At 43.5% G+C, this 26,076-nt stretch overlaps 2 protein-coding genes across 8 annotated transcripts in view; one reads left to right on the top strand and one right to left on the bottom strand.

Moving 5' to 3' along the window:
- The window catches only part of ARL6IP6 (ADP ribosylation factor like GTPase 6 interacting protein 6), a 45,245-nt gene that overhangs the window by 15,831 nt on the left and 3,338 nt on the right, over positions 1 to 26,076 (bottom strand). For all 4 annotated transcript variants that reach the window (XM_060152870.1, XM_060152872.1, XM_060152869.1 and 1 more), the window contains exon 3: positions 6,304 to 6,436. In XM_060152870.1, coding sequence (XP_060008853.1) covers positions 6,304 to 6,436 — 133 coding nt within the window. The remainder of the gene's footprint in view (positions 1 to 6,303; positions 6,437 to 26,076) is intronic.
- Positions 17,940 to 25,652, top strand: LOC132522371 (endogenous retrovirus group FC1 Env polyprotein-like). 4 transcript variants are annotated; one of them, XM_060152865.1, is made up of 3 exons: positions 17,940 to 18,267; positions 20,065 to 20,199; positions 22,149 to 25,652. In XM_060152865.1, the coding sequence occupies exon 3, from the start codon at positions 23,640 to 23,642 to the stop codon at positions 25,377 to 25,379; it is 1,740 nt and encodes a 579-aa protein (XP_060008848.1). In that variant the 5' UTR covers positions 17,940 to 18,267; positions 20,065 to 20,199; positions 22,149 to 23,639; the 3' UTR covers positions 25,380 to 25,652. The 4 variants fall into 4 exon arrangements, with proteins under 4 accessions (XP_060008848.1, XP_060008850.1, XP_060008849.1 ...); XM_060152867.1 differs by having other exon boundaries at positions 22,992 to 25,652; XM_060152866.1 differs by lacking the exon at positions 20,065 to 20,199.

Genomic DNA, 26,076 nt, shown 5'->3' on the forward strand with positions numbered 1-26,076 from the left:
AGCTGATAATTATAAACCTGCAGCCACATCACTGCACCACTAGATGGGGCTTGTGCACACGTAATGTGAAATGAGAGAGCAGTCATTCTGAAGGGGAGAACTCTGATCACTGAGAGAAAACAGTGAAGGAGAGAACAAAGAGTGAGATTTTAAGAACAGATTTTAATTGCATTTGGCAATATCGCATTGGCAAAAATGTCATAGAGCAAAGGCCCACAGCAAGTGCCTTTAATTGTCAATAAAATGATGCTGTTTCAATTAGTGAAATTCCTCCTGTTGATTCTTTTCATAATAAAAAGGAGGTGGGCAAACAAAAACAATAAACATAGAGTTAGGTGCTAGCTATGACACATGCAAATTATTTGGCTTTGTGCAAGGTACTTAAATTCCTTGGGACTCAGTTTCTTCATCTGTTAATAAAAATGATAACCCCTAAGGATGACTTAGCAGAGACTCAGGTCTCCCATAATCTTTAATAGGAATGTCTAAGACATCCCTAGCAATCCTAGAGTATTCATTAAAAAGTTGTACTTGTTAGGAAAAACGCAACTTTGGGGCACATCTCCTATCCATACCTATCTTCATCCCCAACCAGGAGGACTTAAATAAAAGTTCTGGTGCTGGGCTTCCCTGGTGGCGCAGTGGTTAAGAATTCACCTGCCAATGCACGGGACACGTGTTCGAGCCCTGGTCTGGGAAGATCCCACGTGCCTCGGAGTAACTAAGCCCGTGTGCCACAACTACTGAGCCTGTGCTCTAGAGCCCACGAGCCACAGCTACTGAAGCCTGTGCGCCTAGAGCCTGTGCTCTGCAACAAAAGAAGCCATCGCAATGAGAAGCCTGCACACCGCAACGAAGAGTAGCCCCCCATTCACCGCAACAAGAGAAAGCCCACGCCAGCAACGAAGACACAACACAGCCAAAAATAAATAAATAAAATAAATTTATTAAAAACTATAATATATATATATATTTAATATATATATATTAAAAAAAAAAGTTCTGGTGCTGCCATCGGCCCAGCCTGGAAACAACCCAAAGATTCTTTCAAGCTCTGGGTTCTCTCTGAATGCAGTATCTTTACATGGGTAGGTCACATATTTATATGCATTAACTCCTGGAAACTATAATTAAAGCAGATCACCATAATGTGAAATATTGATTACATATACACTGCTAAATTTGCCTGCTTGGAAATCACTAACAACACCCAATGAGTAAACAGGGAAAACTAATGAGAAGTGAACTAAAGATGTTGATTAAATAGTGTAGGAAAACAGGATAATGAATTATAAAGTAGCAAGAAGTAGGCAGTGCCTATATAGATACTCCAAGGAATCTGAAGTTACTGCCTCTGCCTCTTATTAACACTTTAACAGATTTTCAGAAACAACTAAGAAAATAATTTAAAAGTACAATTGACCCAAATTTTCTTTTCCACAAAGTAACTGCATCCTAATGGAGTTTGCATATTTGACATTGCAGTATAACTTCTAACCCAGAAAAGTTTGCAAAGTGAGCATGACATCCATCTTTCTTAAAATACGCCTTTGAAGCCCATTAAGTACCTGACTGAAAATACAACTTGCAAACTTTTTTAACCATCTTATTTCCTAAAGGTCTGTGCCTATGTAAAAGTGAAAGTTTCTAAGCTGTATCTGTTATGGACTATGTTTGTGTCCATTTCCTTACCACCAAATTCATGTCAAAACCTATTCCCCAATATGATGGTATTAGAATTTGGGGCCTTTGGAAGGTAATTAGGATTAGATGAAGTCATGAGAGTGAAGCCCTCATGAATGGGATTTGGGATGAGTGCTGTTATAAGAGTCACAAGAGAGCTTGCGTTCCTCTCTCTGCTCTCTGCCTTGTTAGGATACAACAAGGTGGAGGCCATGTGCAACACAGAAGATGGACCTCACCGGAAACTGACCATGCTGGCAGCCTGATCTTAGAATTCCAGTCTCCAGACTGTGAGAAATAAATTTCTGTTGTTTATAAGCCACCCAGTTTATGGTACTTTGTTACAGCAGCCTGAACTAAGATAATATCTAATAAACAGGAAACAGTAAATAAAAAAACTTTTTTAATGAGTACAAAGGTTTTCTTTTTTTTTTTTTTGCGGTACGCGGGCCTCTCACCGCCGCGGCCCCTCCCACTGCGGAGCACAGGCTCTGGACGCGCAGGCCCAGCGGTTACGGCTCAGGGGCCCAGCCGCTCCGCGGCACGCAGGATCCTCCCGGATTGGGGCACGAACCCGCGTGCCCTGCATCGGCAGGCGGACTCCCAACCACTGCGCCACCAGGCAAGAACTCTTCTTTTTTTAAAAAAATTAATTAACTTTATTTTTGGCTGCGTTGGGTCTTCGTTGCTGCACGTGGGCTTTCTCTAGTTGTGGTGAGCGGGGGCTACTCTTCGTTGCGGTGCGCGGGCTTCTCATTGCGGTGACTTCTCTTGTTGTGGAGCACGGGTTCTAGGCACGCGGGCTTCAGTAGTTGTGGCTCGTGGGCTCTACAGCGCAGGCTCAGTAGTTGTACTGCATGGGCTTCATTGCTCCGCGGCATGTGGGAACTTCGCAGACCAGGGCTCGAACCCGTGTCCCCTGCATTGGCAGGTGGATTCTTAACCACTGTGCCACCAGGGAAGCTCCAAAGGTTTTATTTCTTAACTCCCCTAATGAATTATTGATCCAAATTGTGATTTCATTAAATGTCTCATCTAATATTTACTACATATCAATAAAGATTATTATTTTCTTCCCTTGAGGAGTTTATGTTCCTAGGGAAGTACAACTAATTGATAGCCATAGTAAACATGGTCTTCTCAAATTTTTTTCCCACTTCTACTAATTAGTTTTAAAAAATGCCCTTGTATTTTAATCTGCAAAGGAGAACAAATGACTTTTTTTTAACAAACCAGTTAGACCTGATTATTTTATTCTCTTCATGCCTTATATTCATGGAGTTAGAAACGGAATATTTTAAATAATAATCCTAATCTTAAAAAGAAAAAGTAAAGGGCTTCCCTGGTGGCACAGTGGTTGGGAGTCCGCCTGCCAATGCAGGGGACACGGGTTCGTGCCCCGGTCTGGGAAGATCCCACATGCCGTGGAGCAGCTGGGCCTGTGAGCCATGGCCGCTGGGCCTGCGTGTCCGGAGCCTGTGCTCTGCAACGGGAGAGGCCACAACAGTGAGAGGCCCGCATACCGCAAAAAAAAAAAAAAAAAAAGTAAAGAGAAAAGTCTCTTCATTTTATGTCTCAATTATCTTGCCTTTCTTTAGTTTCTAATTAGTTAAGCAGACCCGTTAATAAATTATCTTAGAATTTAGCCATCATTTGTTAGATTTCCCTTAAAAGATAGATATATATAATGATTGGTCTTTAAAATATATTTAAAACATTGAAAATTCCAAAGAAATATTCCAATAGAAAGAGAATAGAAATATTCCAATAGAATAGAAAATGTTCCAACAAAATGTTAAATAAAAAATGGATTACAAATATGTATATTGTGATCCCAGTTTTAATTTTTAAAAATATGCTAAGAATGGAAAGATATACATTAAAATGTTGTGTCACTTTCTCTAATTATGGGTTTTTCCATTATTTTTCTTTTTGTCTTTTGAATTTTCAACAAAGAACTTATATTACTTTTATATAATCAAAGAAAATATTTATATTAACATCACTTTATTTTAGATAACAAAAGAATACATAACCTATTATAAAGATATTTTTATAAAAGTGTGATATTACAAAATAATAAAATATATCAATCTGATTTCTAAGAAAATACAGTCTGAAGATTTCAACTTTCTCAAAAGGTAGAGAAGTTGTTTCCCTGTACAAGCACTCACTCTACTGGTGACATAGAGAATACTTATATTCTGCCATTTCTGAAGTAATTGCATTATTTTCTACAAACGCTAGAAGGCAGGGTTTTCACTATAAAACAACTGTACCAATAATCACTATTATATGCCTTTCTGGGTCTGTGGTTTCTGTTAATATGTGATCAAATATCACTGTATTTATTGTATGTCTTTTTTAGACTGTACTTCTATTAAGCATATGATCATTTTAAATTACAGTCTGACTCTCATGAGATTTAATAGCTGATTTATCATATATAAAATTAACATCTCTACTTACATACTGAAAGGAATTCAAATATATATGTACACACAATGTACCTATTTCAAAACTACATTTTTTGGATTGTATTAACAAATATGTAAGTCTCTGATCTGATACCATCTCATATTAAATTTGAATGACTAATAAAGACGTTGAAAACTGAGGCCCATCTGGTTCTAGTCTAATAAAAAACGCAAAGATAATTTTTAAGAAATTAGTTAAATACCCTCAGAATTCCAGATCCTTAAGAGAACAGAAATGCTTTTCTCTAACTCCAAAAGCATCTAACATATGAGTCTTAGGAATTCTGGTAGTAGTGGAAGAGAAGCTGAGAGGGAAAATGACATTCCAGGAAAAGAGAACAGCAAGAGTAAAGCCATGGCATCTCAAAAGTTCGTAGCTTATTTGGGGGATGTCAGAATAATCTGATATGTGGCTACAGGAGAGGGTACACTGGAGGAATAGCTGAAGATAAAGTTGGAAAAGTAGAGTAAGGTGGAAAAGTAGAGTAAGGTCACTTGGGGAAGGACTGTTAAGCTATACTTGGGAGCACAGACTTTATTTTGAAGGCAATGAGAAAGCTGCTGAAGGCTTTTAAACCAGGGAGAGCTGTGACGAAGATCTGTTTTTAGAAAGGTTATAATATACAGGACAAATGAGAAGAGTGAAAGCTTGTAGTAGGGGACTTCAAGGAGTGAAGTACCCTAGCCAAGATCTGAAATAGAGCAAAAACACTGTGGGTGCTAAGACAAAGTATTCCAATAACACCTCAAAAGGCAAGAATGACTAGACTTGGCGAAGGGATATAAATACAGTGAAAAAGGGTTTCAAGCCTTGATAAGTGAGTGGATACTTATGTCTTTAAGACAAATTGAAGCTTTAACAATTCTAAGTGCCAGGTGCTTTCTGAATCCAGGTTGCAAAATCTACTTAATACCTGGAAATGTACAACTAGAATTCAGGGGAGAAGTGAGACATAAATAAGTAAAAGAAAAAAAATAAAATTAAGAGTTTTTGTGACTTATGAAAGTAGTCTCATTATGTCATCTATATTAGACTCATACCCCCTATTAAAGTAACTAATTGATGTCAATGAGCAGCAATAGAATATAAATTTGAACTGAGAGCAAAATTAACTTTCCAACTGAATGGTACCCATGTAAACTATGGGATGGTACTGCACCGTTAGGTATAATTTAGTCAATTTAGATTATTAATTAATCATTATCCACTCAAAATACACATAAATGTATTGGCAGGTATGTGATTTATGTTACATTTACAGATAGGGATTTATTAAGATGTTTAAAATACACTTATGCATTTAATTTGAAGTGATTAAACTTATTTACAGAGTCCCTCAAATAGATTTTATTTTATCTCCACGAGTTGTCCATGGGGTGGGCTGGAACTGGTAGTAACAACAACAGTAACAACTATAATACTCTTAATAACATACATATCATTAACAGAATTTATTTTCTACTCTTCATTCTCTCCCCCCACTCCTTCCACCCTTAGTTTGTAGAATAAACTAGAGGTCTTAGATGCTTTTATTTGGCAATTTATAAAACCTGAGTCTTCCCAATATAAATAAACTAGATTAGAATGCTGATTACTGAATTTTCTGGAACTCTTTGAAACAGAAAATATAGACCAAAGAAATATAATGTTTCACTATGAAACGCATCTAATCTGGTCTAGACATATAAACTGGGTGCCATAAATGCTTGCTAATTATTATACGAGGTTTAAATCTGAGGAAAATTTCAATCCAATTATTAAGCTGTTACAAGTCTGACTATCTACGCATGAATCTTGTAAAACTTTCATACTGCTAACATTAATTCAGCCTTCATATACTGTTTTAAATGAAATTCCATCCCAAAAGGACAAATAGCCATCAAAGTTTCCTACTTATTAGATTATTCCTTGAATTAATTTTTTTAGACCACCATTGAATTATCTACATACAGAGTTTAAAATATTCTTCTCCACTTATCTAAAGGCTGAGCCAAGCTGAAAACTTTGAGTCATCTGTATTTTATAGATTAAAGACTGGGGCCTCAACGTATTATCTCACAAGCAAGCAGCCTCTTGCTTCTATTTTAGTAGGTTTCAGCAGAATGGCTTGGGAAAAAAAAAAGAAGAAACAGGAATACTTACTTGAACCTGGCAGGTGAAAGAGGAGTAGGAGGAAACATTCCTGGTTCAAAAGAATCAAAATAAGTCACTGTCCAAGAAAAGCTGCAGCAGGAGAATCCGGCAGTTAGGGATATTATAAGTAGAGTCCAGAATCCTTAATGGGAAAAGAAAGGGGAAAACTTGAATTATTAACATCAAAGCAATTTAAATTAACCCAGTAGATCATGTTCAGAAGATCACACGTATTTCTGATCTTCTAAATTATATGTAAGTGATAAAAGAGATATGAGCTTAGTAGAAGCTCTCCCATGTGGAAGTGTAAAATATTAAAGCACAACTGGAAGTCATATCATTGAATATTTTAATTCAATTATAATTTACTATGTGGAAAAGAGTACAAATTCAACTTAAAAATATAACTTTTAGCTTCAGTTTTATAAAATTCAACTGTGGAAAAAATGGCAAAACACTTCACTGTTAAAATGGCTTGCCCTTTTTCATTTAACGTTGTGATTATAGCTTGCTGCCTTTTATTACTTAGTACTAAGCGATCCCTTTCCATACCATGCACTATTGACATATGATTCAATTTTAGTGTCTACTCTTTATAGCTTTCCTATAAACATTACAAACCAATTCTGATTATTTAACCTTGCTCAGTATATGAACAAAAGTTAATGTCCAATTTATAAATGAGCTGGGATCCTAGACTTTATTTTCAGTCACACTGGAGCTGCATTTTGTAAGGGATATCAAGTCAAAAGCACAGTACTACAGGAGTTGCGAGAGAAAAGGGTTAAGAAATGGAAGAATGTGGGGAATAAACAAAGTGACAATAGAGGGAACAATTTAATTTGAAGGATTTTAGATACACATTCAAACTGCCTCCTTAAGACAGTTTACTAAGACACTAATACTGGTAAGTGTGTGTGTCCCAGGCCTCAGTAGTACACAGAGGAAGGAAGGTTGAGAAGACTACAGTAGAGAATGGCTTACGAATTATCAGATTTACTGGTTGCACAAAATGCACAACCAAAGATAGCTTTATTTTAGCAAGAAGCAGGAAAGAAATATGTGCATTGGACCGTCTGTAAACCATTTGAAGCTCAGTAACAGACTGAGCTGCTAAAAGATAAACTCAGAGGAATGAAGTATTAAAAAACCAAGCCAAACAAAAAACTATAGCAAAGTATTTTTGAAAGATGAACCTAATTTTTTTTTCCTGGAAGACCCCTTCCCTTACCCCCTTTTAAAAAGATAATGGACTTTGTATTCACTGCCCCAGAAGAAGGATGTGGCAAAGAAAGGAGAAACAGCTCAGTACCTCTTTGGTTTTCATGTTGCAAAATAATTAAGGGAACTAGTAGGATAGATAGAAGCAGGAGGAGGGTAGATAAAGACAAAACGTCCTGAATAGATAGCAAGGATAATCAATTGACTGGGGTGTAGAAAAAACATTTGTGTAGAACAGGGAGAGAAAGTGAGGGTTTTATCTACAGGTGAGAAAGATTCCCCCATTTTGAAGAGTGTTATGTGTGTGTATATGGGGAGTCGGTAGTGCTGCTGGGGCTTCCTGGTGGAGCCATCAAGCCACACAACACCAGAGAGGAATTGGAGTGGTGTACAGTATCCTGGCAGATGGACCCAGAGCCAAGCTTGCAGATGCCTCTAAGATGGGGCATAGAAACAGCAGATGGTCATGTGCCTGGAAGGTGCTATACCTGAAAGGCCATCCTGACCAGAATGCAAAATGTTTCAGCAGTAACTCATTTGAGCAAACGTCTTGAGGACTAGATTGCACTCCTATCCCAATATCCTTGCACAGATTCTAGAACCTTGCCCAACCTGTGACTGAGTAGAGAGAACCTTAGTAAAGACTGAGGTGCAACCTTCCTGCCAACCCAGAGACTATATGTTTGGGGACTGCTGTGGAATGATGGAAACTTCTCAGTATCTAAAAACGTGAGAAAGACACAAAATAACCCAAAATAACAAAATGTGAGGCTCCCTAAAGCCCATCAAATTTTTTCACATAGGTGCTTTAACAGAACACCTGCCAAATTTAGTACAAAAATATTCTTGAGTTTTCAGAAATGACTACTATTCCATGATCTAAGTGCTTGCCTTACTTTGGACATTTTAGTTATTTTATATTCATTTTGAATTAATCAACAGTTATATCCCTAATAAAACTCAGGTCACAAGGACAGGGCTAAAAAAGTACATTGCAATATTGTGGTCTAGAAGTGCTTATGCTTCTGAAATTACTCAATTCATGTATGAACAAGCAGAAAAGCCACAGAAGTTGGCAATTTGCAACTAAATTTTTAACGAGGCCCTACCTTCAGAATCCTGAAGCTACAATAACTTATGTTTTGTAAACCCATTTTACCAAGTGTTAACATAATTTTTAAAAGGTACCTAAAAATGAAGCTAGTCTCCCTTCCCCAATTTACCAACTCCATTCCTGAAAGCAATCATTTAAGAGTTTATTGTTCACCTTTTGTAAATTTATAGGTAATGTAGATAGTCATGTACAAGAATGGGGCCAGTTATATACAAGAATGTATACTATGTATATATTTTCTCAGTTTATTTTCCGCAAATGAGATTCTCAGCAGAAAAACTGTCCTGAACTTTTTCACACAACAATTTTGGAGACCTTTCATATCACTACACATAGCCACAATTCCACTGCATATTTTTAAATTAATTAATTAATTAATTTTGGCTGTGTTGGGTCTTTGTTGCTGCGTGCATCTTTTCTCTAGTTGAGGCGAGCAGGGGCTGCTCTTCATTGCAGTGCACAGGCTTCTCATTGCGGTGGCTTCTCTTTGTTGTGGAGCACGGGATCTAGGCGCACGGGCTTCAGTAGTTGTGGCACAGGGGCTCAGCAGTTGTGGCTCGTGGGCTCTAGAGTGCAGGCTCAGTAGTTGTGGCACATGGGCTTCATTGCTCCACGGCATGTGGGATCTTCCCAGACCAGGGCTCGAATGTGTGTCCCCTGCACTGGCAGGTGGATTCTTAACCACTGTGCCACCAGGGAAGTCCCCATTGAATATTTTTATTATTCCACTTTCTCACTATTAAAAACAATACTGCAATTAACATTATTATACTTAACTATAGTTACACAAGGATATCTGTAACAAATTTCTGAAGAAAGAACTGCTGTGTCAAAGGATATAGGTCTTTTAAATAAACACACATCCTTCTTTCTTCTCTACAGTTCAATTTTCATCAGTTGATGATATGATGGGAATTTATCTCTTCCATCCTCTTGGACTCAATATTTTCACTTAAAGCAAACATAAGGGTAGGTGGGAGGGACTTCCCTGGTGGTGCAGTGGTTAAGAATCCACCTGCCAATGCAGGGACACAGGTTCGAGCCCTGGTGCAGGAAGATCCCACATGCTGCAGAGCAACTAAGCCCGTGTGCCACAACTATTGAGCCTGTGCTCTACAGCTCACGAGCCACAACTACTGAAGCCCACGCACCTATAGCCCACGTTCCACAAGAGAAGCCGCCGCAATGAGAAGCCCACGCACCACAACGAAGAGTAGTCCCCGCTTGCTGCAACTAGAGAAAGCCCACGTGCAGCAAGGAAGACCCAATGCAGCCAAAAATAAATAAATTTATTTTTTAAAAAAAGGGTACATGGGAAACTCCTATTCTAATCCCTTTACTGGAGTTGTATATTCACTTATCTAATTGGGGAGATCATTTTTCAAAATAATGATTTTTGTTTCAAAGTGTAGTTACTTTTCTAAAAATATGGTAGCAGCTTTGTGTATTTCTATAAAAGCTTCTAGCAAAGAAAGATTATGATATGTTCTAAATATTTTAATGTTATTTAGCAGTTTCAGGCTTACAGTGATGAGATGACTTTTAGAAGTTTTATGAAGTCAGAGATGTGGAAGGTGGTCAGCACATGTTACACGTAAGCAGAAAAAAACAGAAAAACAAAACCCTCCCATATTCCCATACTGGGAAAGGTTTCTTATTAAAACAATGTTAAACAATCAATTACACATTCTTCATAAGATGTATTCCTGCCATAAATAAACAATGGGACGAAATGTGACAGCACATTGCTAATTTCAAGGACTGTTTTACAGTTTGACATTTGAAATGTTTAAACAAAGTAGTATACTATGAAATACAATAATAATAAATAAAAATAATAAATGTAAATAAAAAAATAAAATAAAAAATAATAAAAAATGAGGTAGATCTATATATACTGATACAGAATGAACTTCAAGATACTTTAATAAAGGTACAGCATATGCATGATTCCAACTGTTTTTTCTACAACACTGACAAAACCACATATTTTAAATTATCATATATATTCATATTTCTATATACCATATATAGAAAAAGACCTGAAAATATACACAAGTATATTGTATATTGTGTACAAGTAGATTAGTGGTAACCTTTGTTTAATTGTCGGAATTTTTTTTGTAGTGAGACTATATTATAACTTACATAACTAATTTATAAAATTAAAAATGAAAATTAAATAGGTCATTTTATGAGTTGTAAAAGCTATAACCAGCTGGCTACTAATAAAAGTTTCGACGTACTCATGCATAAAACTAATCAACAACTTTTAAAAATTTTATCTAAGCAAATTTTTGCAACTTTATCATAAAGCTAGACAGCCTTGGATCTTCAAACTTATTATTTCCAAGTACAGGAGCAGAGGAAAGGGATCTTCCTCCCCTACCAGTGCCACCTGAACACACAGTTGGCGTACAGCAGCTACATTGATAAAGGTCCCTACCCAACTGCCTGTCCACCTGCCACTCAGCTTGTAGCAATTCCACTCCCCTTCCTACTAAAAAGGGTAAAGAGTAGAAGGGGACATTCTGACTGGACCTGGTGAAACTTGAAAACTAAGTAACATCTGTAGTTTCCAACCATGTTAAATCATCATATCCACATGGGAAACTTTAAACTTTTTTATTACGGACAATTTCAAACATACACAAAAGTAGAAAGAAGAATACAATGAAACCCCATATACCCATCACTCACCTTGCAACAATTAACTCATGGCAAATCTTGTTAAACCTGTATTTTCCCCTGAAGCCTGTAATTTTCAGTATACTAGGAAAAATAGTTATCACTATCATCTTGTTCCAACATACCTTTTCCCTTATTTTTTTAAAATAAATAAATTTATTTTAAAAAAGACAATTGTATCCTAAGTAGTCATTTGTTAAATGTCAAATCAGTCATGCAGAATAGACATCAAGTACTATTCAAAAAAGGGCAAGAAAACTGGGGTTACAACTCATCAGGAAATTCTTCACGACTAAGCATGGTTTAAGAAAAAGTATAGACTCTGCATCAGACTCTGGGGCCAGAATTCCAACTTTGACATTTACTCCCTCCATGAATTTGGGTAAGTACTTTAACTTCTCCAAGCCTCCTGTAGAATGGGAATAATGATACCTACTTTGAAAGGTAAGTAGAAAGGATTAAATGAGGTTATGTATGTAAAGTATCTGGGAGAATACCTGGTTCATGGCAGATGTTCAACAAAGAGTAGCTGTTATTGGTATAAAGGAAGAATAACTTCAGCTGGCCTTTGAAGGATGGCAGGGGTGGGGGAGGGAAGGTAGGCACAGCGTGACCAAGGCCTGGAGGTGGAAATATCTATGTTGGGTTTTGCAGTAAATAGTCTGGCAAAGAGGGTGAGAGTGGGAGGCACGATCAGCAAAGTGGGCACATTTAAGAGGGTGCAGCCTTGAATGCATGGCTAAGGAGGCTAGCATTTCTTTTTTTTTTTAAATCAATCAATCAATTAATTAATTAATTAGGCTGTGTTGGGTCTTCGTTGCTGCACGCGGCCTTTCTCTAGGGCTACTCTTCATTGCAGTGCACGGGCTTCTCTTGTTGCAGAGCACGGGCTCTAGGCGTGCGGGCTTCAGCAGTTGCAGCGCGTGGGCTCAGTAGTTGTAGCTTGCGGGCTCCAGAGCACAGGCTCAGTAGTTGTGGCGCACAGGCTTAGTTGCTCCACAGCATGTGGGATCTTCCTGGACCAGGGCTCGAACCCCTGTCCCCAACTGCATTGACAGGCAGATTCTTAACCACTGTGCCACCAGGGAAGTCCTCTAGCATTTATTCTTGTTGGCTAAGAAGACAGTGAACGTGGAGCAGTCCTAGACATAACCTAGGTTAGAACCGAGTGCAGACAAGCCCAGCAAGAGCTACAGTCCTCACTGCTCTAAAGAGCTGTGTTCTCCACCAGGTGCTTCTCACACTGCTCTATGCCTCAGCTGAGGTGAACTGATGTGGCCTTGGACTGGAGAGCAGCCTGTCCAGTAAGCTGTGACTTATGATTAAAAAATGTGTCAGCAAAACTGAGCTGTGCTAATCCAGATTCTTCTTTTTGGAACAAGAACAAGACAGCAGCTGCTAGAGCTGAGCAGAAAAGTCTTGAGGCAGACCTGGGGCTGCGGTGTCTGCTTGGGACCACCGGTACCCTGAGGCTAGGAGGATGCCGGGTGATAGAGAGTGAGGAACCTGACATGGATGGATGGTTGGTCAAAACACACAAAGGACCTGCCAAAGGTAGATCCTAGAAAGAGCAGTCCTCGCACCCCTGGCCTCTGCAGCATCCTCCAGCATCGTGCCCAGCCCGGGACTTTCTCCTGGCCACTGGCCGCCCGCGGCAAGCCTCGTTGGGGCATGCTGCATAGAGACGTGTCCTCCGACGTGCAGTGCAAGGCGCTGGATAAGATGTTCCAGAAGCAGAAGTACATCAACAAGCCCAACCGCAAGAAGCTGGCGGCCAAGCTGGGCTTGAAAGACTCACGGGTGAGGGCAGTCTCCCCAGAGGCCCTCCCCGCACACATTGTACAAATGGGAAGGTTCTCTGAAACTGCTTAGGTCCCACTGTACAGAGGGGGTAAGGTCTAGAGAGGGAGTAAGTGCACGAGCCAGCTTCGTGGAGGCTTCTCGCGATCTATTTTGCCTTATTTTTAATCATTTAATGAACAATTTACAAAAGAATAAAAAGCCTGAAAAAACTGTTAGAAATTTTAATAAGATATAGTAAACCCAAATTTTTATTCTGAGTTTCCCTGATTTAAAAACAAACAAACACACTATAAATGGGCATTTCCTCTAAGTGCAAATAACTGCTTACTATCTTCATGCATGTATCTGGAACATAACCATCCTGTAAATACTGATTTTAGACTTCAGATACATCTCTAATTGGTTATAGCTTATTATTAGTTTTGCTTTTTCTTTATGCACTTGCATCATCAAAACACAATGCTTGAAGGAATTTTTAAAATCTTTCATGGCTTATAAGACATGGAAGACAACCATCTTTGCTCCATAATTTGTATAACATTTTCACTTTTAGATTTATAAACAATTTGAATACTCAATCCAATGATTTTTTTCCATTCCTTTCCAGTCACCTTCCATTAGCATTTCTCTACTTACAAACAGTATCAAATAAATTAGCATGCACAGATTCATAAAAGATAAAGACTGTTATACATTCTTTTAGCAAAAGGGGATGGTTCTTGTTTTTGCCTGAAGTCCTTTCTGTTGAATGACTAACTGGATAAGAATACTATAGTTTTCTGAAAAGAATCAGATAGTAAAATATCTTCAGCTTCACTTGCCATCAGGTTTCTTTCACAACTACTCAACTCTGCCGTTGTAGCATGAAAGCAGCCATAGTCAATATATAAAACAAGAGGCAAGGCTATGCTACGATAAAACTTAATGTACAAAAACAGGTAGCAGATCAGATTTGGCCCAGGGGCCACAGTTTGCTGACCTCTGCTCTGGAGGATTCCATCATGTTATTCTTTTTAGCATAGTTGAGAATAATTGATGAGTAATATTAGATGATTCCTAAAATAACGAAATAGCAAAATGTTTCCAGATACAGGAAAATAAGATCATTAAAATCTTATAATGTATCTTAGGTTTATAAAAGGGGCCAATACACAAATATGGTAATTTCAAGATCAAATATGCTTTATTCTATAGAAAAAAATATAACTCAATTTTCTCTTTATTTTCTGGAAGGTGCCCTAAGAAAAAGTAAATGACATGAAATAACAATTCTTACAAATAGAACTGCTCAAGAAAATTTAAAAATGAAGACTGGGTCCAATGGACCCTGATGGCATACTGAGCATGCAGCCAATTAAGTGACTTTAACTTTGATTCAGGAGATAAGGATAGGGTCTGAAATTTTATAAATGCAAAAAAAGAAAATCTTCAGGTTTTTGTTTGTTTGTTGTTGTTGATACGCCTGGGGGATGGGAACTACTAGACCAGTGGTTCTTGTAAACTAGCAGCATCAGCATAACCTAGAAACTTATTAGGAATGCAAATTTCTGGGCTCTACCCCATACCTGAATCAGAAACTCTGGACCCAGTGCAGCCCAGTAAAATGAGTTTTAACAAGTTTTCCAGGTGATTCTGATGCTAGCTAAAGTCTGGCTTTGTTAGCCTCAGAAACATCCCTCCTGATCACCAAAGTTGGGCCAGGCAGTATCACACTAACAATAACAAACCAATTTCTTGAGATTTAGAGGTTCTAATGTCTGGTTCGCATTACTGCTTTTACGTGTTAAGAGGAGATCTGCAATGATTTCATGACTAATAATTTAGCTGCACACTGATAATTCTTGCTAATAACCTGTACTGCTTCTGCCTTGCTACCATGCCTAAACTATCTCATGGTTTAGAAGGGAATATTTTATACTGATGGATGCAGGATAGTTGGGAATACCAGGTGAAACAACACGTTTCTGGCATACTGTAAAAGTTCAACAGTGTTGTTAATTGTTGAACGTGTTATTCACACTTGCATAAACTTGTGCTTTCTTTTTAAACAAAGTTTTTCTCTTTGGGAGTTACAGTCATTCATTATAAAGACTAAAAAGAGATTTTAAAAAAACTATTATTCCAAAACCCATTTTGGTTGTATCCTTCTAGTCTTTTGGGGCTTTTGTTTTTCTCTTCTTTTTTGCCTTGGTTCTTTTACTGATATGAGTAAGCAATTACACAATTTTACAAAGACTGTGCTGCAGAATAGGATAACATATTTGTAAATTTTTAAATTAAATATTAGAGTTACTCCACCCAGCTGCAGATAGCACTGTATCATTTCCTTAATAGACTGTGGGCTCAAATTACAAGGTTCGTACATTCCCTAAAAAGCTCAAGTTCATGGTTTCAATCATCTTTCACTGCAAGGAAGAAACTGAGTGAGTTGCTCCCAACTTGTGCCTTTCTAAGAGAATGGGTCATTTTGCAACACACCCTTTCTCTTGGAAATTTTTACCATATTTCTAATGTTCTGTATCATGAAATTATGATGGTAAAGTCTCACTTATCACTCTGCAGAAGAAAAGTAATAAATCATCAACTCTTTAAATGAGCTGGCTTCATCTCTGATTGAACTCAGTATATGTAAGTCATCTCTGTAAATGTGTAGAAGCCTGGAAACATCTCAGGCATAAAACAGGCAGTAAATGAGCAGCTAAAAAATAAGAATAGCCCTTGACACTGCAAGATGCTAGGAATCTGCTCCTAGCCACAAAAGGGACTTAAAGGTAACTATTAAGCAGTAGGTGTCAAGAAATGACAGGCACCAAAGATCAAGTTTAAAAGCTTTTTAGACATTGAAGAAACTCCATCAAATCTGATTACAATTTCTGTATGACGCTATTTACAATGTTTATAAAAGTACTAGACCTACATTTAACTTGGTAACAATATTCTTAGATTAAGTACTTTCTGCTAAAGGCAATTCCTTCTATTTTTCTTATGTACTTATTTCAAGTTTGCCTCAAATAAAAGGTCATTTTATCATACTTTATATTGACTAGGAAAAAACGCAAAAATTGGAAATAGGGCTGTGTGAAATGTGGTAAAATTTGGGAAAATGTGACAGATACAAAAGCCAATGTGCAAAAAAGAAACAACTCAATGTCTTATATGATTAGTTCAATCCACTTGGCCGGAAAATAACTTCAAGGAGGAATGAGTGGAATGTGATTTTAACTAAATAATCAGAAGTTTTATTTTATTAATCTCCTTGAAAAACAGGCTTACAGTAGTGGATGGTTTGCAGGATAATTATAAAAGGAAAGCCCTAAGAACTCTGCAGTGTGACTCTAATGCCACCCAGGGAAGATTTGGGGAGATGAGTTCTAAAATCAGCTGATAGTATTAATCACACCTCCCTGGCTGGGCTACCTCACTAGTGAAGATGAACACTGTGACAGCCTAATCCTGTTAGCCATTAGGATCAATTAACTCTCCAAAGGCACTTATACAATGCTCATCACGAACCCTTTTTGAAAAACTATAAACAGGTCTTCCCATGAATATTTCTTTCAGAGAAACAAGGATGACAAGAGAATAGCAGTGTCTCAGGTCCTTAAGTTTCTTAACAGGCATTTAGGCTTATATATTGTTTCCTGTTAGCCTGTTAGTCCTTAGTCAACTCTCAAGAACTTTTAACTACTTTTGAATACATTTTTAAAAACTGATTCTGGCCCTGCAAAAGTATTTCTCAAACTGTGGTTTATCAGAACTTGTAAAAAAATGAGGATTCTTAGGTCCTACCCTGGGACTGAAACAAAGTCTAGAGATGATTTTTAAAAGAAAGCCTGGTGATTCTTACACATACCAAAATGAGAATCACCGCTATAATCTGCTCTTACTGAGCTATGCCAACATTGGACTAGGATTAAACTGCAATAAAAAATATTTGTAGTGTGCAAAATTTTTATCAGTCTGTCTAGAAAGAAAACTGTTTCATGGAGAGTAGTTACTGGGCTCACATTTGTTTCTAAAAACCAACCCACTTTCAAACAAGAATTGAGGCAGTGTATGCATTAAAATTTAAACATTAGTCACTGAAATATAAAGATAACAACATGTATAGACAGTACTATGATTAAAGAAAGGTAATACACAATCAACATTACATTTAGCTGTGAGGTTCCTAGTAGACAAGACAAAATAAATACAATGAAATACAACAGTAAAAAAAAAAATCAGTATCATCTGATAAAAGGCTGCATTCTGATTTTTCTGAATGGATGACTTCAACAAGAATGTTTATTACAGATTCTGGATTCATGTGAAAACTTTTACATCAATTGTAAAAACGTAAGGATACAATTTTATAGGCATTTCCTCAGCTGTAATTTGGTAATCTTGCCAACTATTAAACAGCAAGTTAGAATTCATGTCTAGTTCTTACGATTCAGTTTCTACTCTGCAGCAAGAGTTGACAGATCAATAAATGCTGTGAAAAGCCTTAAAATATTGGTTGTTTTTTAGAGATGAAACAGTTTAACAACACACACTGACAAAATGGGTAACTAAAAAGTACGTGTTTTTGGAAGGCCAGCAGGTCCGGGGAAGGGCCCAGGGAGCCAGACAGAACCCCCACCAAGGTGGTTGATGGAGCCGACCCACAAGTGGCATCAGCCCGGGACTTTCCACCTGCCCAGGAAACAGACCCGGGACTTTCCACTTGGCCCCGGCTTTCGCGCTCCCCGAGGGGCGAAACCAACGGCTCTATGGCTTTCCCGCTCCCCGATTTCCCGCTCCCCGAGGGGCGGAACCAACGCAACCGGCACCGACATTGCCACAACACCCGAGAGATTACCAAAAAAGGGGCTGCTTCACACAGCAAGCACCTCCCCTGCGTCCACCCCTATAAATTTGGTTCGTGCCTGCACCCGGGCGCGACTTCCCTGGCCCCTTTCTCTCGGACCAGTGAACCTCGCCTGGGAGCGTTCCCAAATAAAGCTTGCTTAAGCTCTCCTCCGTTTCTTGGTGCCGTTCCTTACATTTGGTGCCGAAACCCGGGAGGGGTACCCAGCCCCACAAATTACCGCGGGGCCACCCCTCACACCCCCTAGGGGACGACCGGGGACCTCTGCTCACCCACCCGATCCGGCAGAAGCGGGGTAAGTCCCTCCTTCGTTCCCCTCGACCCCCGGGGTCCCTACCTACCGGACTCCCTGTCCTTAGCCGCGGCCGCGTCAGGGAGTCCTCCATCCTCCCTGAGCCTCGAGCGGTTGTGGAGACGTCCCAACCGCCTGACTGCTCTCCGATCTGCCGTGACCAGAGATTGAGACCAGAGACGTCTCTCTCTTTCTCTGTTCACCCGGGGACAGACCGGAGGTCATGGGGACCTCAGAATCTAAACCAGATCCTAAGACACCCCTGGGGGTGTCTCCTGGCCAACTTTACAAAACTCGGCTTTTCTCAAGACCTCCGCCGCAGGCGGCTCATATTCTATTCCACCGAAGCCTGGCCACAGTACCCTCTAGACAGTCTAAATGACCTCCTGAAGGGACTTTCGATTTCAACATCCTCCGCGATTTAGACAACTACTGCCGCAGGACGGGCAAATGGTCCGAGGTCCCCTATGTCCAGGCCTTCTGGTATTTACGCTCCCGCCCTTCCCTCTGCGTCGATTGTTCCACTTCCCAGATCCTTCTTGCCAAACAGACATCTCCTACATCCAAGCCCCTAAATTCCTTTGACGATGACCCCTCTCCACTAGCCGACCCACCTGAATCTCTCACCTCTCCCCACTCCAGAGCTCCTCTCCAACCCCCACCCTACCCTGGACCGGCTCCTCTCCCTCCCGCTCACTCCAGCGCCCCCCAACGCTCCCCCGCACCAGGCAATCTCCCCCTTAGCCCCGCCTTCCCCCGCTTCCTCTCCCTCCGTCGCTCTCCCACCACCACTCTCCTCGCCAGTGAGCTCACACACCCGCTCTCACCACCACGACTCCCAGGACCCAAACCTTCTCTGTCCCATAAGAGAGGTGGCCGGAGCGGAAGGATTAGAGTTCATGTTCCCTTTTCCCTCCAAGATCTCTCTCAAATATAAAAGCGATTAGGCTCCTTTTTCTGCCAACTCTTCCCGCTACATCAAAGAATTTCGCTACCTCTCTCAAGCTTACGATCTAACCTGGCACGACATCTTTGTGATCCTATCTTCTACTCTGACCCCCGACGAGAGGGAAAGAATTCAAACTGCTGCCCGAAACCACGCAGATCAGGTCCACCTCACTGATAACTCTATACCCGTCGGAGCCACTGCCGTTCCTGGCACCGATCAGGGCTGGAGTTATCAGTACGGCCAAGACGGTCGCCGCAAACGCGATCTAATGATCCAATGCCTCTTGGCTGGTATGCAGGCTGCCTCCCACAAGATTGTCAACTTCGAAAAACTAAAAGAGATAACCCAAGAGCCCAATAAAAATCCGGCCATCTTCCTCAACCGCCTTACAGAGGCCCTAACTCTCTACACCCGCTTGGACCCTGACACCCCCGGAGGCGCAACGGTCTTGGCCACCCACTTTATCACCCAATCAGCCCCTGATAGCAGAAAAAAACTTAAGCGGGCAGAAGACGGCCCCCAGACTCCCATCCGAGACCTGGTAAAAATGGCCTTTAAAGTCTATAACGCCCGTGAGGATTTGGCAGAATCCAGCCGACAGGCTCGGATGCACCAAAAGGTGGCCCTCCAGACCCAAGCCCTCGTTGCCGCCCTGTGGCCGGCCAACTCCCATAGACAACATCCACGGGACCCGCCAAAGGCAACCCCACCAGGGGCCTGCTTTAAGTGTGGAAAAGAGGGACACTGGGCTCGCCAATGTCCCAATCCCCGGCCTCCTTCCAAGCCCTGCCCTGGCTGCGGGCTAACAGGCCATTGGAAGAGTGACTGCCCTATGGCCGGCCCTCCCTCAGCGCCTCCACGCGGAGGGCAAACCGACCCAACGGCCCTACCTCTCGAACTCCTGGGATTGGCTGACGATTGACAACACCCGGACTCGAAGACCCCCAACACCCTCGCCGAGCCCAGAGTAACGCTACAGGTAGCGGGTAAGTTCACCTCATTCCTGGTGGACACGGGGGCTACCTATTCGGTCTTGCCTACATATTCCGGGCCAGTTTTTCCTTCCCAGGTCTCGGTTATGGGCATCGACGGTAAGCCATCCTTCCCCTTCCAGACCGGCCCCCTTTCATGTTACATCGAGAGGCTCCCTTTTACTCATTCTTTCTTAGTCATACCATCCTGCCCGGTTCCTCTGCTAGGTCATGATGTTCTCTTCCAATTAGGGGCCTCTCTCCAAGTTGCCAAACTTGACCCTAAGGCCCCCTCCTCTCAACTCCTGCTCCCCCTCCTCGGTCTGGCAGCGGAACCCTCTCCCTCCTCTCTCTCTTCTCCCATCCTCCCCAATCTGATAGACCCCCAGGTCTGGGATACTTCAAAACGCATACTAGCAACCCACCACCCCCCTGTCCTAATCCGTCTTAAAGACACCTCCAAGTTTCCACCCAGGCCCCAATTCCCCATTTCTGAGACTCATCTAAGGGACTTGCGACCTATTATCACCAGACTCTTAGATCAGGGGCTCCTCGTCCCCACGGACTCTCCCTGCAACACCCCTATCCTGCCTGCCCGCAAGGCCTCAGGAGATTACCGCCTGGTCCAGGACCTCCGACTGATCAATGAGGCGATAATTCCCCTCCACCCAGTCGTGCCAAACCCATACACTTTGCTCTCCCATATTTCCCCGTCCACCACCCATTTTACGGTCCTAGATCTCAAAGACGCCTTCTTTTCAATCCCCCTACACCCTGATTCCTATTTCCTTTTTGCTTTCACCTGGACAGATCCGGATACCCAGGCTTCCCGCCAGCTCACCTGGACAGTTCTTCCCCAGGGCTTCCGCGACAGCCCCCACCTCTTTGGCCAGGCTCTGGCACGGGACCTCGCTTCCTGCCCTCTCACCCCCAGTATAGTCCTCCAATATGTGGATGACCTCCTCCTCTGTAGCCCATCTCTCAGCCTCTCAGAACAGCATACTGCTGATCTCCTCAATTATCTCGGCTCTCGCGGCTATCGGGTCTCTCCAGCCAAGGCCCAACTGTCTACACCCTCAGTAACCTACCTGGGAATCCACCTTACCCCCACAAAAAAGAGCCTGACAGCCGACCGCACCCAGGCCATCCCCAACCTCCAACCTCCAGAGACAGCTGACCAGATTCTCGCCTTTCTGGGCCTAATAGGATTTTTCCGACACTGGATCCCTAACTTTGCTCTTCTTGCTAAACCCCTATATTTAGCTGCTAAAGAAACCCCCCAAGGACCCCTTACCTCTCCCTCCACTGTTCGACGGGCCTTTCTCACCCTCAGAGACACCCTGATATCCTCCCCTCCCCTGTCTCTGCTTAACCCAGACCGTCCTTTCCACCTCTTTGTAGATGAACGGGTCGAAATAGCTACTGGACTCCTTGCCCAACCCGTAGGGCCTTCCTATCGCCCCGTGGCCTACCTCTCCAAATAACTTGACCCAACCATTCGGGGATGGCAACCACGCCTCCGAGCTTTGGCAGCAGCAGCCGAGCTGACCAAACAAACACTCAAACTGACCCTGGCCCACCCGCTGACTGTATTTTCCTCTCACCGACTGGCCGACCTCCTCGGCCATAAGTCTCTCTCTCTCTCTCTCTCTCTCTCTCTCTCTCTCTCTCTCTCTCTCTCTCTCTCTCTCTCTCTCTCTCTCTCTCTCTCTCTCTCTCTCTCTCTCTCTCTCTCTCTCTCTCGGGCCCCTCTCGCATCCAGGAATTCCACCTGCTGTTCATCGAAAACCCTGCCATCTCCCTTGACCTCTCCCGCCGCCTAAACACGGCCTCCCTCTTGCCCATTTCCGACACGGGGACCTCCCCTTCCCACTCCTGCCCCCAAGTTGTAGAGGCCCTCAGCCTGCCGAGCGAAGGACTCTTTGATACTCCACTGTAAAACCCGGACCGCACCCTCTTCGTAGATGGCAGCTCAATACTCGGCCCTGACGGACGCCGCCGGGCAGCCTACGCGGTAGTAACCATCTCAACCATTATCGAGGCCAACCGCCTCCCAGAAGGGACAACCTCTCAAAGGGCTGAACTGATCGCACTCACGCGGGACCTTGACTTCTCTAAGGGCCAAAGGGTCAATATCTATACAGATTCTAAATATGCCTTCCTGATTGCACACAGCCATTCAGCTCTTTGGAGGGAGTGTGAAGTTTTGACCACCAAGGGCTCCCCGGTGGTCAACGCCTCCCTCATCGCAAAACTCCTGGATGCCCTCCAACTGCCTGAGGAGGTGGCAATCATCCACTGCAGGGGCCACCAGTCTCCCTCTAACCCAATAGCACAAGGTAACTCAAAGGCCGACTCCGTGGCCCGCAAGCTCACCAAAGGGGCCCCTCCAGCTCTGATCTTGTTCCTCACCTCAATCCAACACGCATATGACCCCCACGAAGAGACAGCACTACTATCCAAAGGGGTCCACAAGGACAACAAAGGATGGATTTTTATGGACAACAAAGTTGCCCTCCCTTCAGCTCAAGCGGCCAGCCTCCTATAAGACATCCACAAGTCCCTACACATTGGCCCAAAGGCAATGTTCCGTTTCCTAGATCCCTTCTTTTATATGCCTGGACTCAGAGATGCCTTCTCAAAAACTCAGGCGGCTTGCCAGACTTGTGCGTCCATCTCTCCACAAGGAGGCCTACGGCCCCGAATTCCTACTCACTAGATGCGCGGACACCAACCTGGCAAGGACTGGCAGATTGACTTCACCCACATGCCCTGCTGTAAACGCTTCCAATATTTCACCTTTTCAGGTTGGATCGAGGCCTTCCCAACGGCCCGAGAAGCAGCAGATACGGTCGCCACCATTCTTCTCCAACATATCGTCCCCCAGTTTGGCCTGCCTATCTCCATCCAGTCGGACAACAGACCTGCCTTCGTCTCTCAGGTGGTTCAGCAGGTATCCGAGGCTCTTCAGATCACCTGGAGACTCCATATCCCTTACCACCCCCAGTCATCTGGTAAGGTTGAACGTGCCAACGGGATCTTGAAGGACCACCTCACCAAGCTGTCCCTTGAGGTCCATATCTCATGGCCCGATTTGCTCCCTCTTGCCCTTACCCGAATCTGAGCCTCACCTCGGACCCCTACTGGTCTCAGTCCATTCGAACTGCTCTATGGCCGCCCTTTTCTCCTCCATAACCTACCAACCCAAAACCCACCCCAAGCTTCCTACTTCCCCTACCTGTCTCTGCTCCGCCACCTTCTCCGTGAACACATTGACCGCAACCTGCCGACGGTCACTGCCTCTGAAACTTCCCCTCTCCCTCTACAACCTGGCGATAGCATCCTCCTCAAAGAATTACACCCCCAATCTCTCAAGCCACGGTGGACAGGCCCCCATGTGGTGATCCTCACCACTCCTACGGCAGCCAAACTCTTGGGACACCTCTCCTGGTACCATGTCTCCCGCCTTAAAATGGCCCCAACTCCAGAGACTTGGACGGCCCAACCGCTGGGTCCCACAAGACTACGGCTTGTCTGTCACCCTGTCTCTCCTCCTGCTGCTCCTCCTGCCACCCAGGACTCACCAGATGTCCCTATGGCGCTTCCATGTCCATGGGACATGGCAAGCTAAAGGTCGGACCCACACTCGAGTCTTGGGCACGGGGGACTGCCAACCAGATGGGTGCCAGGCCCTGGTGACAGTCCAGATCCCCATCTCTAACATAGAAGGTGTTCCCCTGGGTTGGTCCACCCCCGCTGTCTGCTTCACTTACGATCAGACCAGAGACTACTGTCAATGGTGGGATGAGACCTATGGGGGGTGCCCCTATCACTCATGTAACATCCATGTGGCAAAACTAGATACCAGGAGCTCGCTCCAACAATCCCACCTGCTCACCACAAATGGCAAGGGTCAATTATTCATTAACATCAAAGATCCCTGGGACACAAGATGGGTAAAAGGGGTACAAGGAAAAATCTACCGGTGGGCAACTGATGCCTACCCTGTGGGCTCTATCAGGGTCTTCCGCTCATACGTCAGAGTGATCCCTGAAATTATCCAGCACTTGAGCGAGCAGGCCACCATGGTCCAGGAGACAGAACAGGCCCTAGAACGCCAATTACCCCACCCTGACCATAAGACGGACCCTTTTTCTTGGTTGGCCCTCATCCGCCAAGGGGTGCAAATGCTTAATCACACCGGAATAGGCAACATCTCTGACTGCTTTCTATGTGCCTCACTTGGCCGACCACCATTAACTGCTGTCCCACTCGACCAGCCCTTCACCTCTACCCTCCTTAATTCCTCCCAGAACTTACCTTTTCCCCCTTTAAGAGTCCCCATATTCCTTGATTTAGAAAAAAAGAACCTCACAATTTGCTATGGCAGCCGACCAAACTTAACTAATGATGCACTCCCTTGCAACTCATCCCTCCCTGTAACTACGCCAATGGGGGCCCCACCAGGTCTGTTCTTTTGGTGTAATGGCTCCCTTACAAAAGAGATCAACTCTTCCTCCCCCTTTCCATGTATCCCCGTCACCCTTGTTCCACAGCTCACATTATATGGCGAAGCCGAATTTCTCTCACTTACCACACAACTCTTCGGCCGACAGAAAAGGGCCATCTTTCTCCCTATGGTAGCAGGCATTTCCCTCGCCTCCTCCCTCGTTGCTGCAGGCATCGGGGGAGGAGCCCTGACACACAGTGTCTCAACATCCCGCAACCTAGAAGAGAAACTCCAGCTAGCCATTGAGGCCTCTGCCGCCTCCATCACCTCCCTCCAGCGCCAGATCACCTCAGTAGCCCGAGTTGCCTTCCAAAACCGACGCGCCCTGGACCTTCTGACAGCCGACAAAGGAGGTACCTGCCTCTTCCTACAAGAAGAATGCTGCTACTATATCAACGAGATAGGGGTCGTTGAGGACAATGTGGATGCTCTCCGACGCTTAAAAGAAGAACTCCAACGCAGGCAGCGACAATCCACCTCCCCCATCCCCGACTGGTGGCGGTCCTGGCTGACACCAATCCTAGGCCCCTTAATCCTTATCTGCATCCTATTCATGCTTGTCCCCTGTTTCCTCAGGTTTCTCCGCAATCACATACAAGAAGTATCTCGGGTGGCGGTGAATCAGATGCTACTCCACCCATATACCTTACTACCCACAGAACCCCCCGCTGCCGCCCTCCCCTAATCTCCGGACTGTTGGCCACCCGACTCCCCTCCAGCGCCCCCATACAGCAGGAAGCAGCCAGAGAACAAACGTCGCCCCATTACACCAAAGAAGTCAGGATGTAAGGCCAGCAGGTCCGGGGAAGGGCCCAGGGAGCCAGACGGAACCCCCACCAAGGTGGTTGATGCAGCCGACCCACAAGTGGCATCAGCCCGGGACTTTCCACTTGCCCAGGAAACAGACCCGGGACTTTCCACTTGGCCCCGGCTTTCGCACTCCCCGAGGGGCGAAACCAACGGCTCTATGGCTTTCCCACTCCCCGATTTCCCGCTCCCCAAGGGGCGGAACCAACGGCGGCTCTAAGGCTGATGCAACCGGCACCCGACATTGCCACAACACCCGAGAGATTACCAAAAAAGGGGCTGCTTCACACAGCAAGCACCTCCCCTGCGTCCACCCCTATAAATTTGGTTCGTGCCTGCACCCGGGCGCGACTTCCCTGGCCCCTTTCTCTCGGACCAGTGAACCTCGCCTGGGAGCGTTCCCAAATAAAGCTTGCTTAAGCTCTCCTCCGTTTCTTGGTGCCGTTCCTTACAGTTTTCTCATGCAAGAAGTTGAGACAAGCATAGACAAGTTTTCATGGGACAAGCAAACTACGTTGTTTGTAATCTGAAGATAAAGGTTCCCCTTCTGCAAAATCAGGTGAACTATACCTTGT

Source organism: Lagenorhynchus albirostris, chromosome 6 (genome assembly GCF_949774975.1).
Source record: "Lagenorhynchus albirostris chromosome 6, mLagAlb1.1, whole genome shotgun sequence".
NCBI lineage: Eukaryota > Metazoa > Chordata > Mammalia > Artiodactyla > Delphinidae > Lagenorhynchus > Lagenorhynchus albirostris.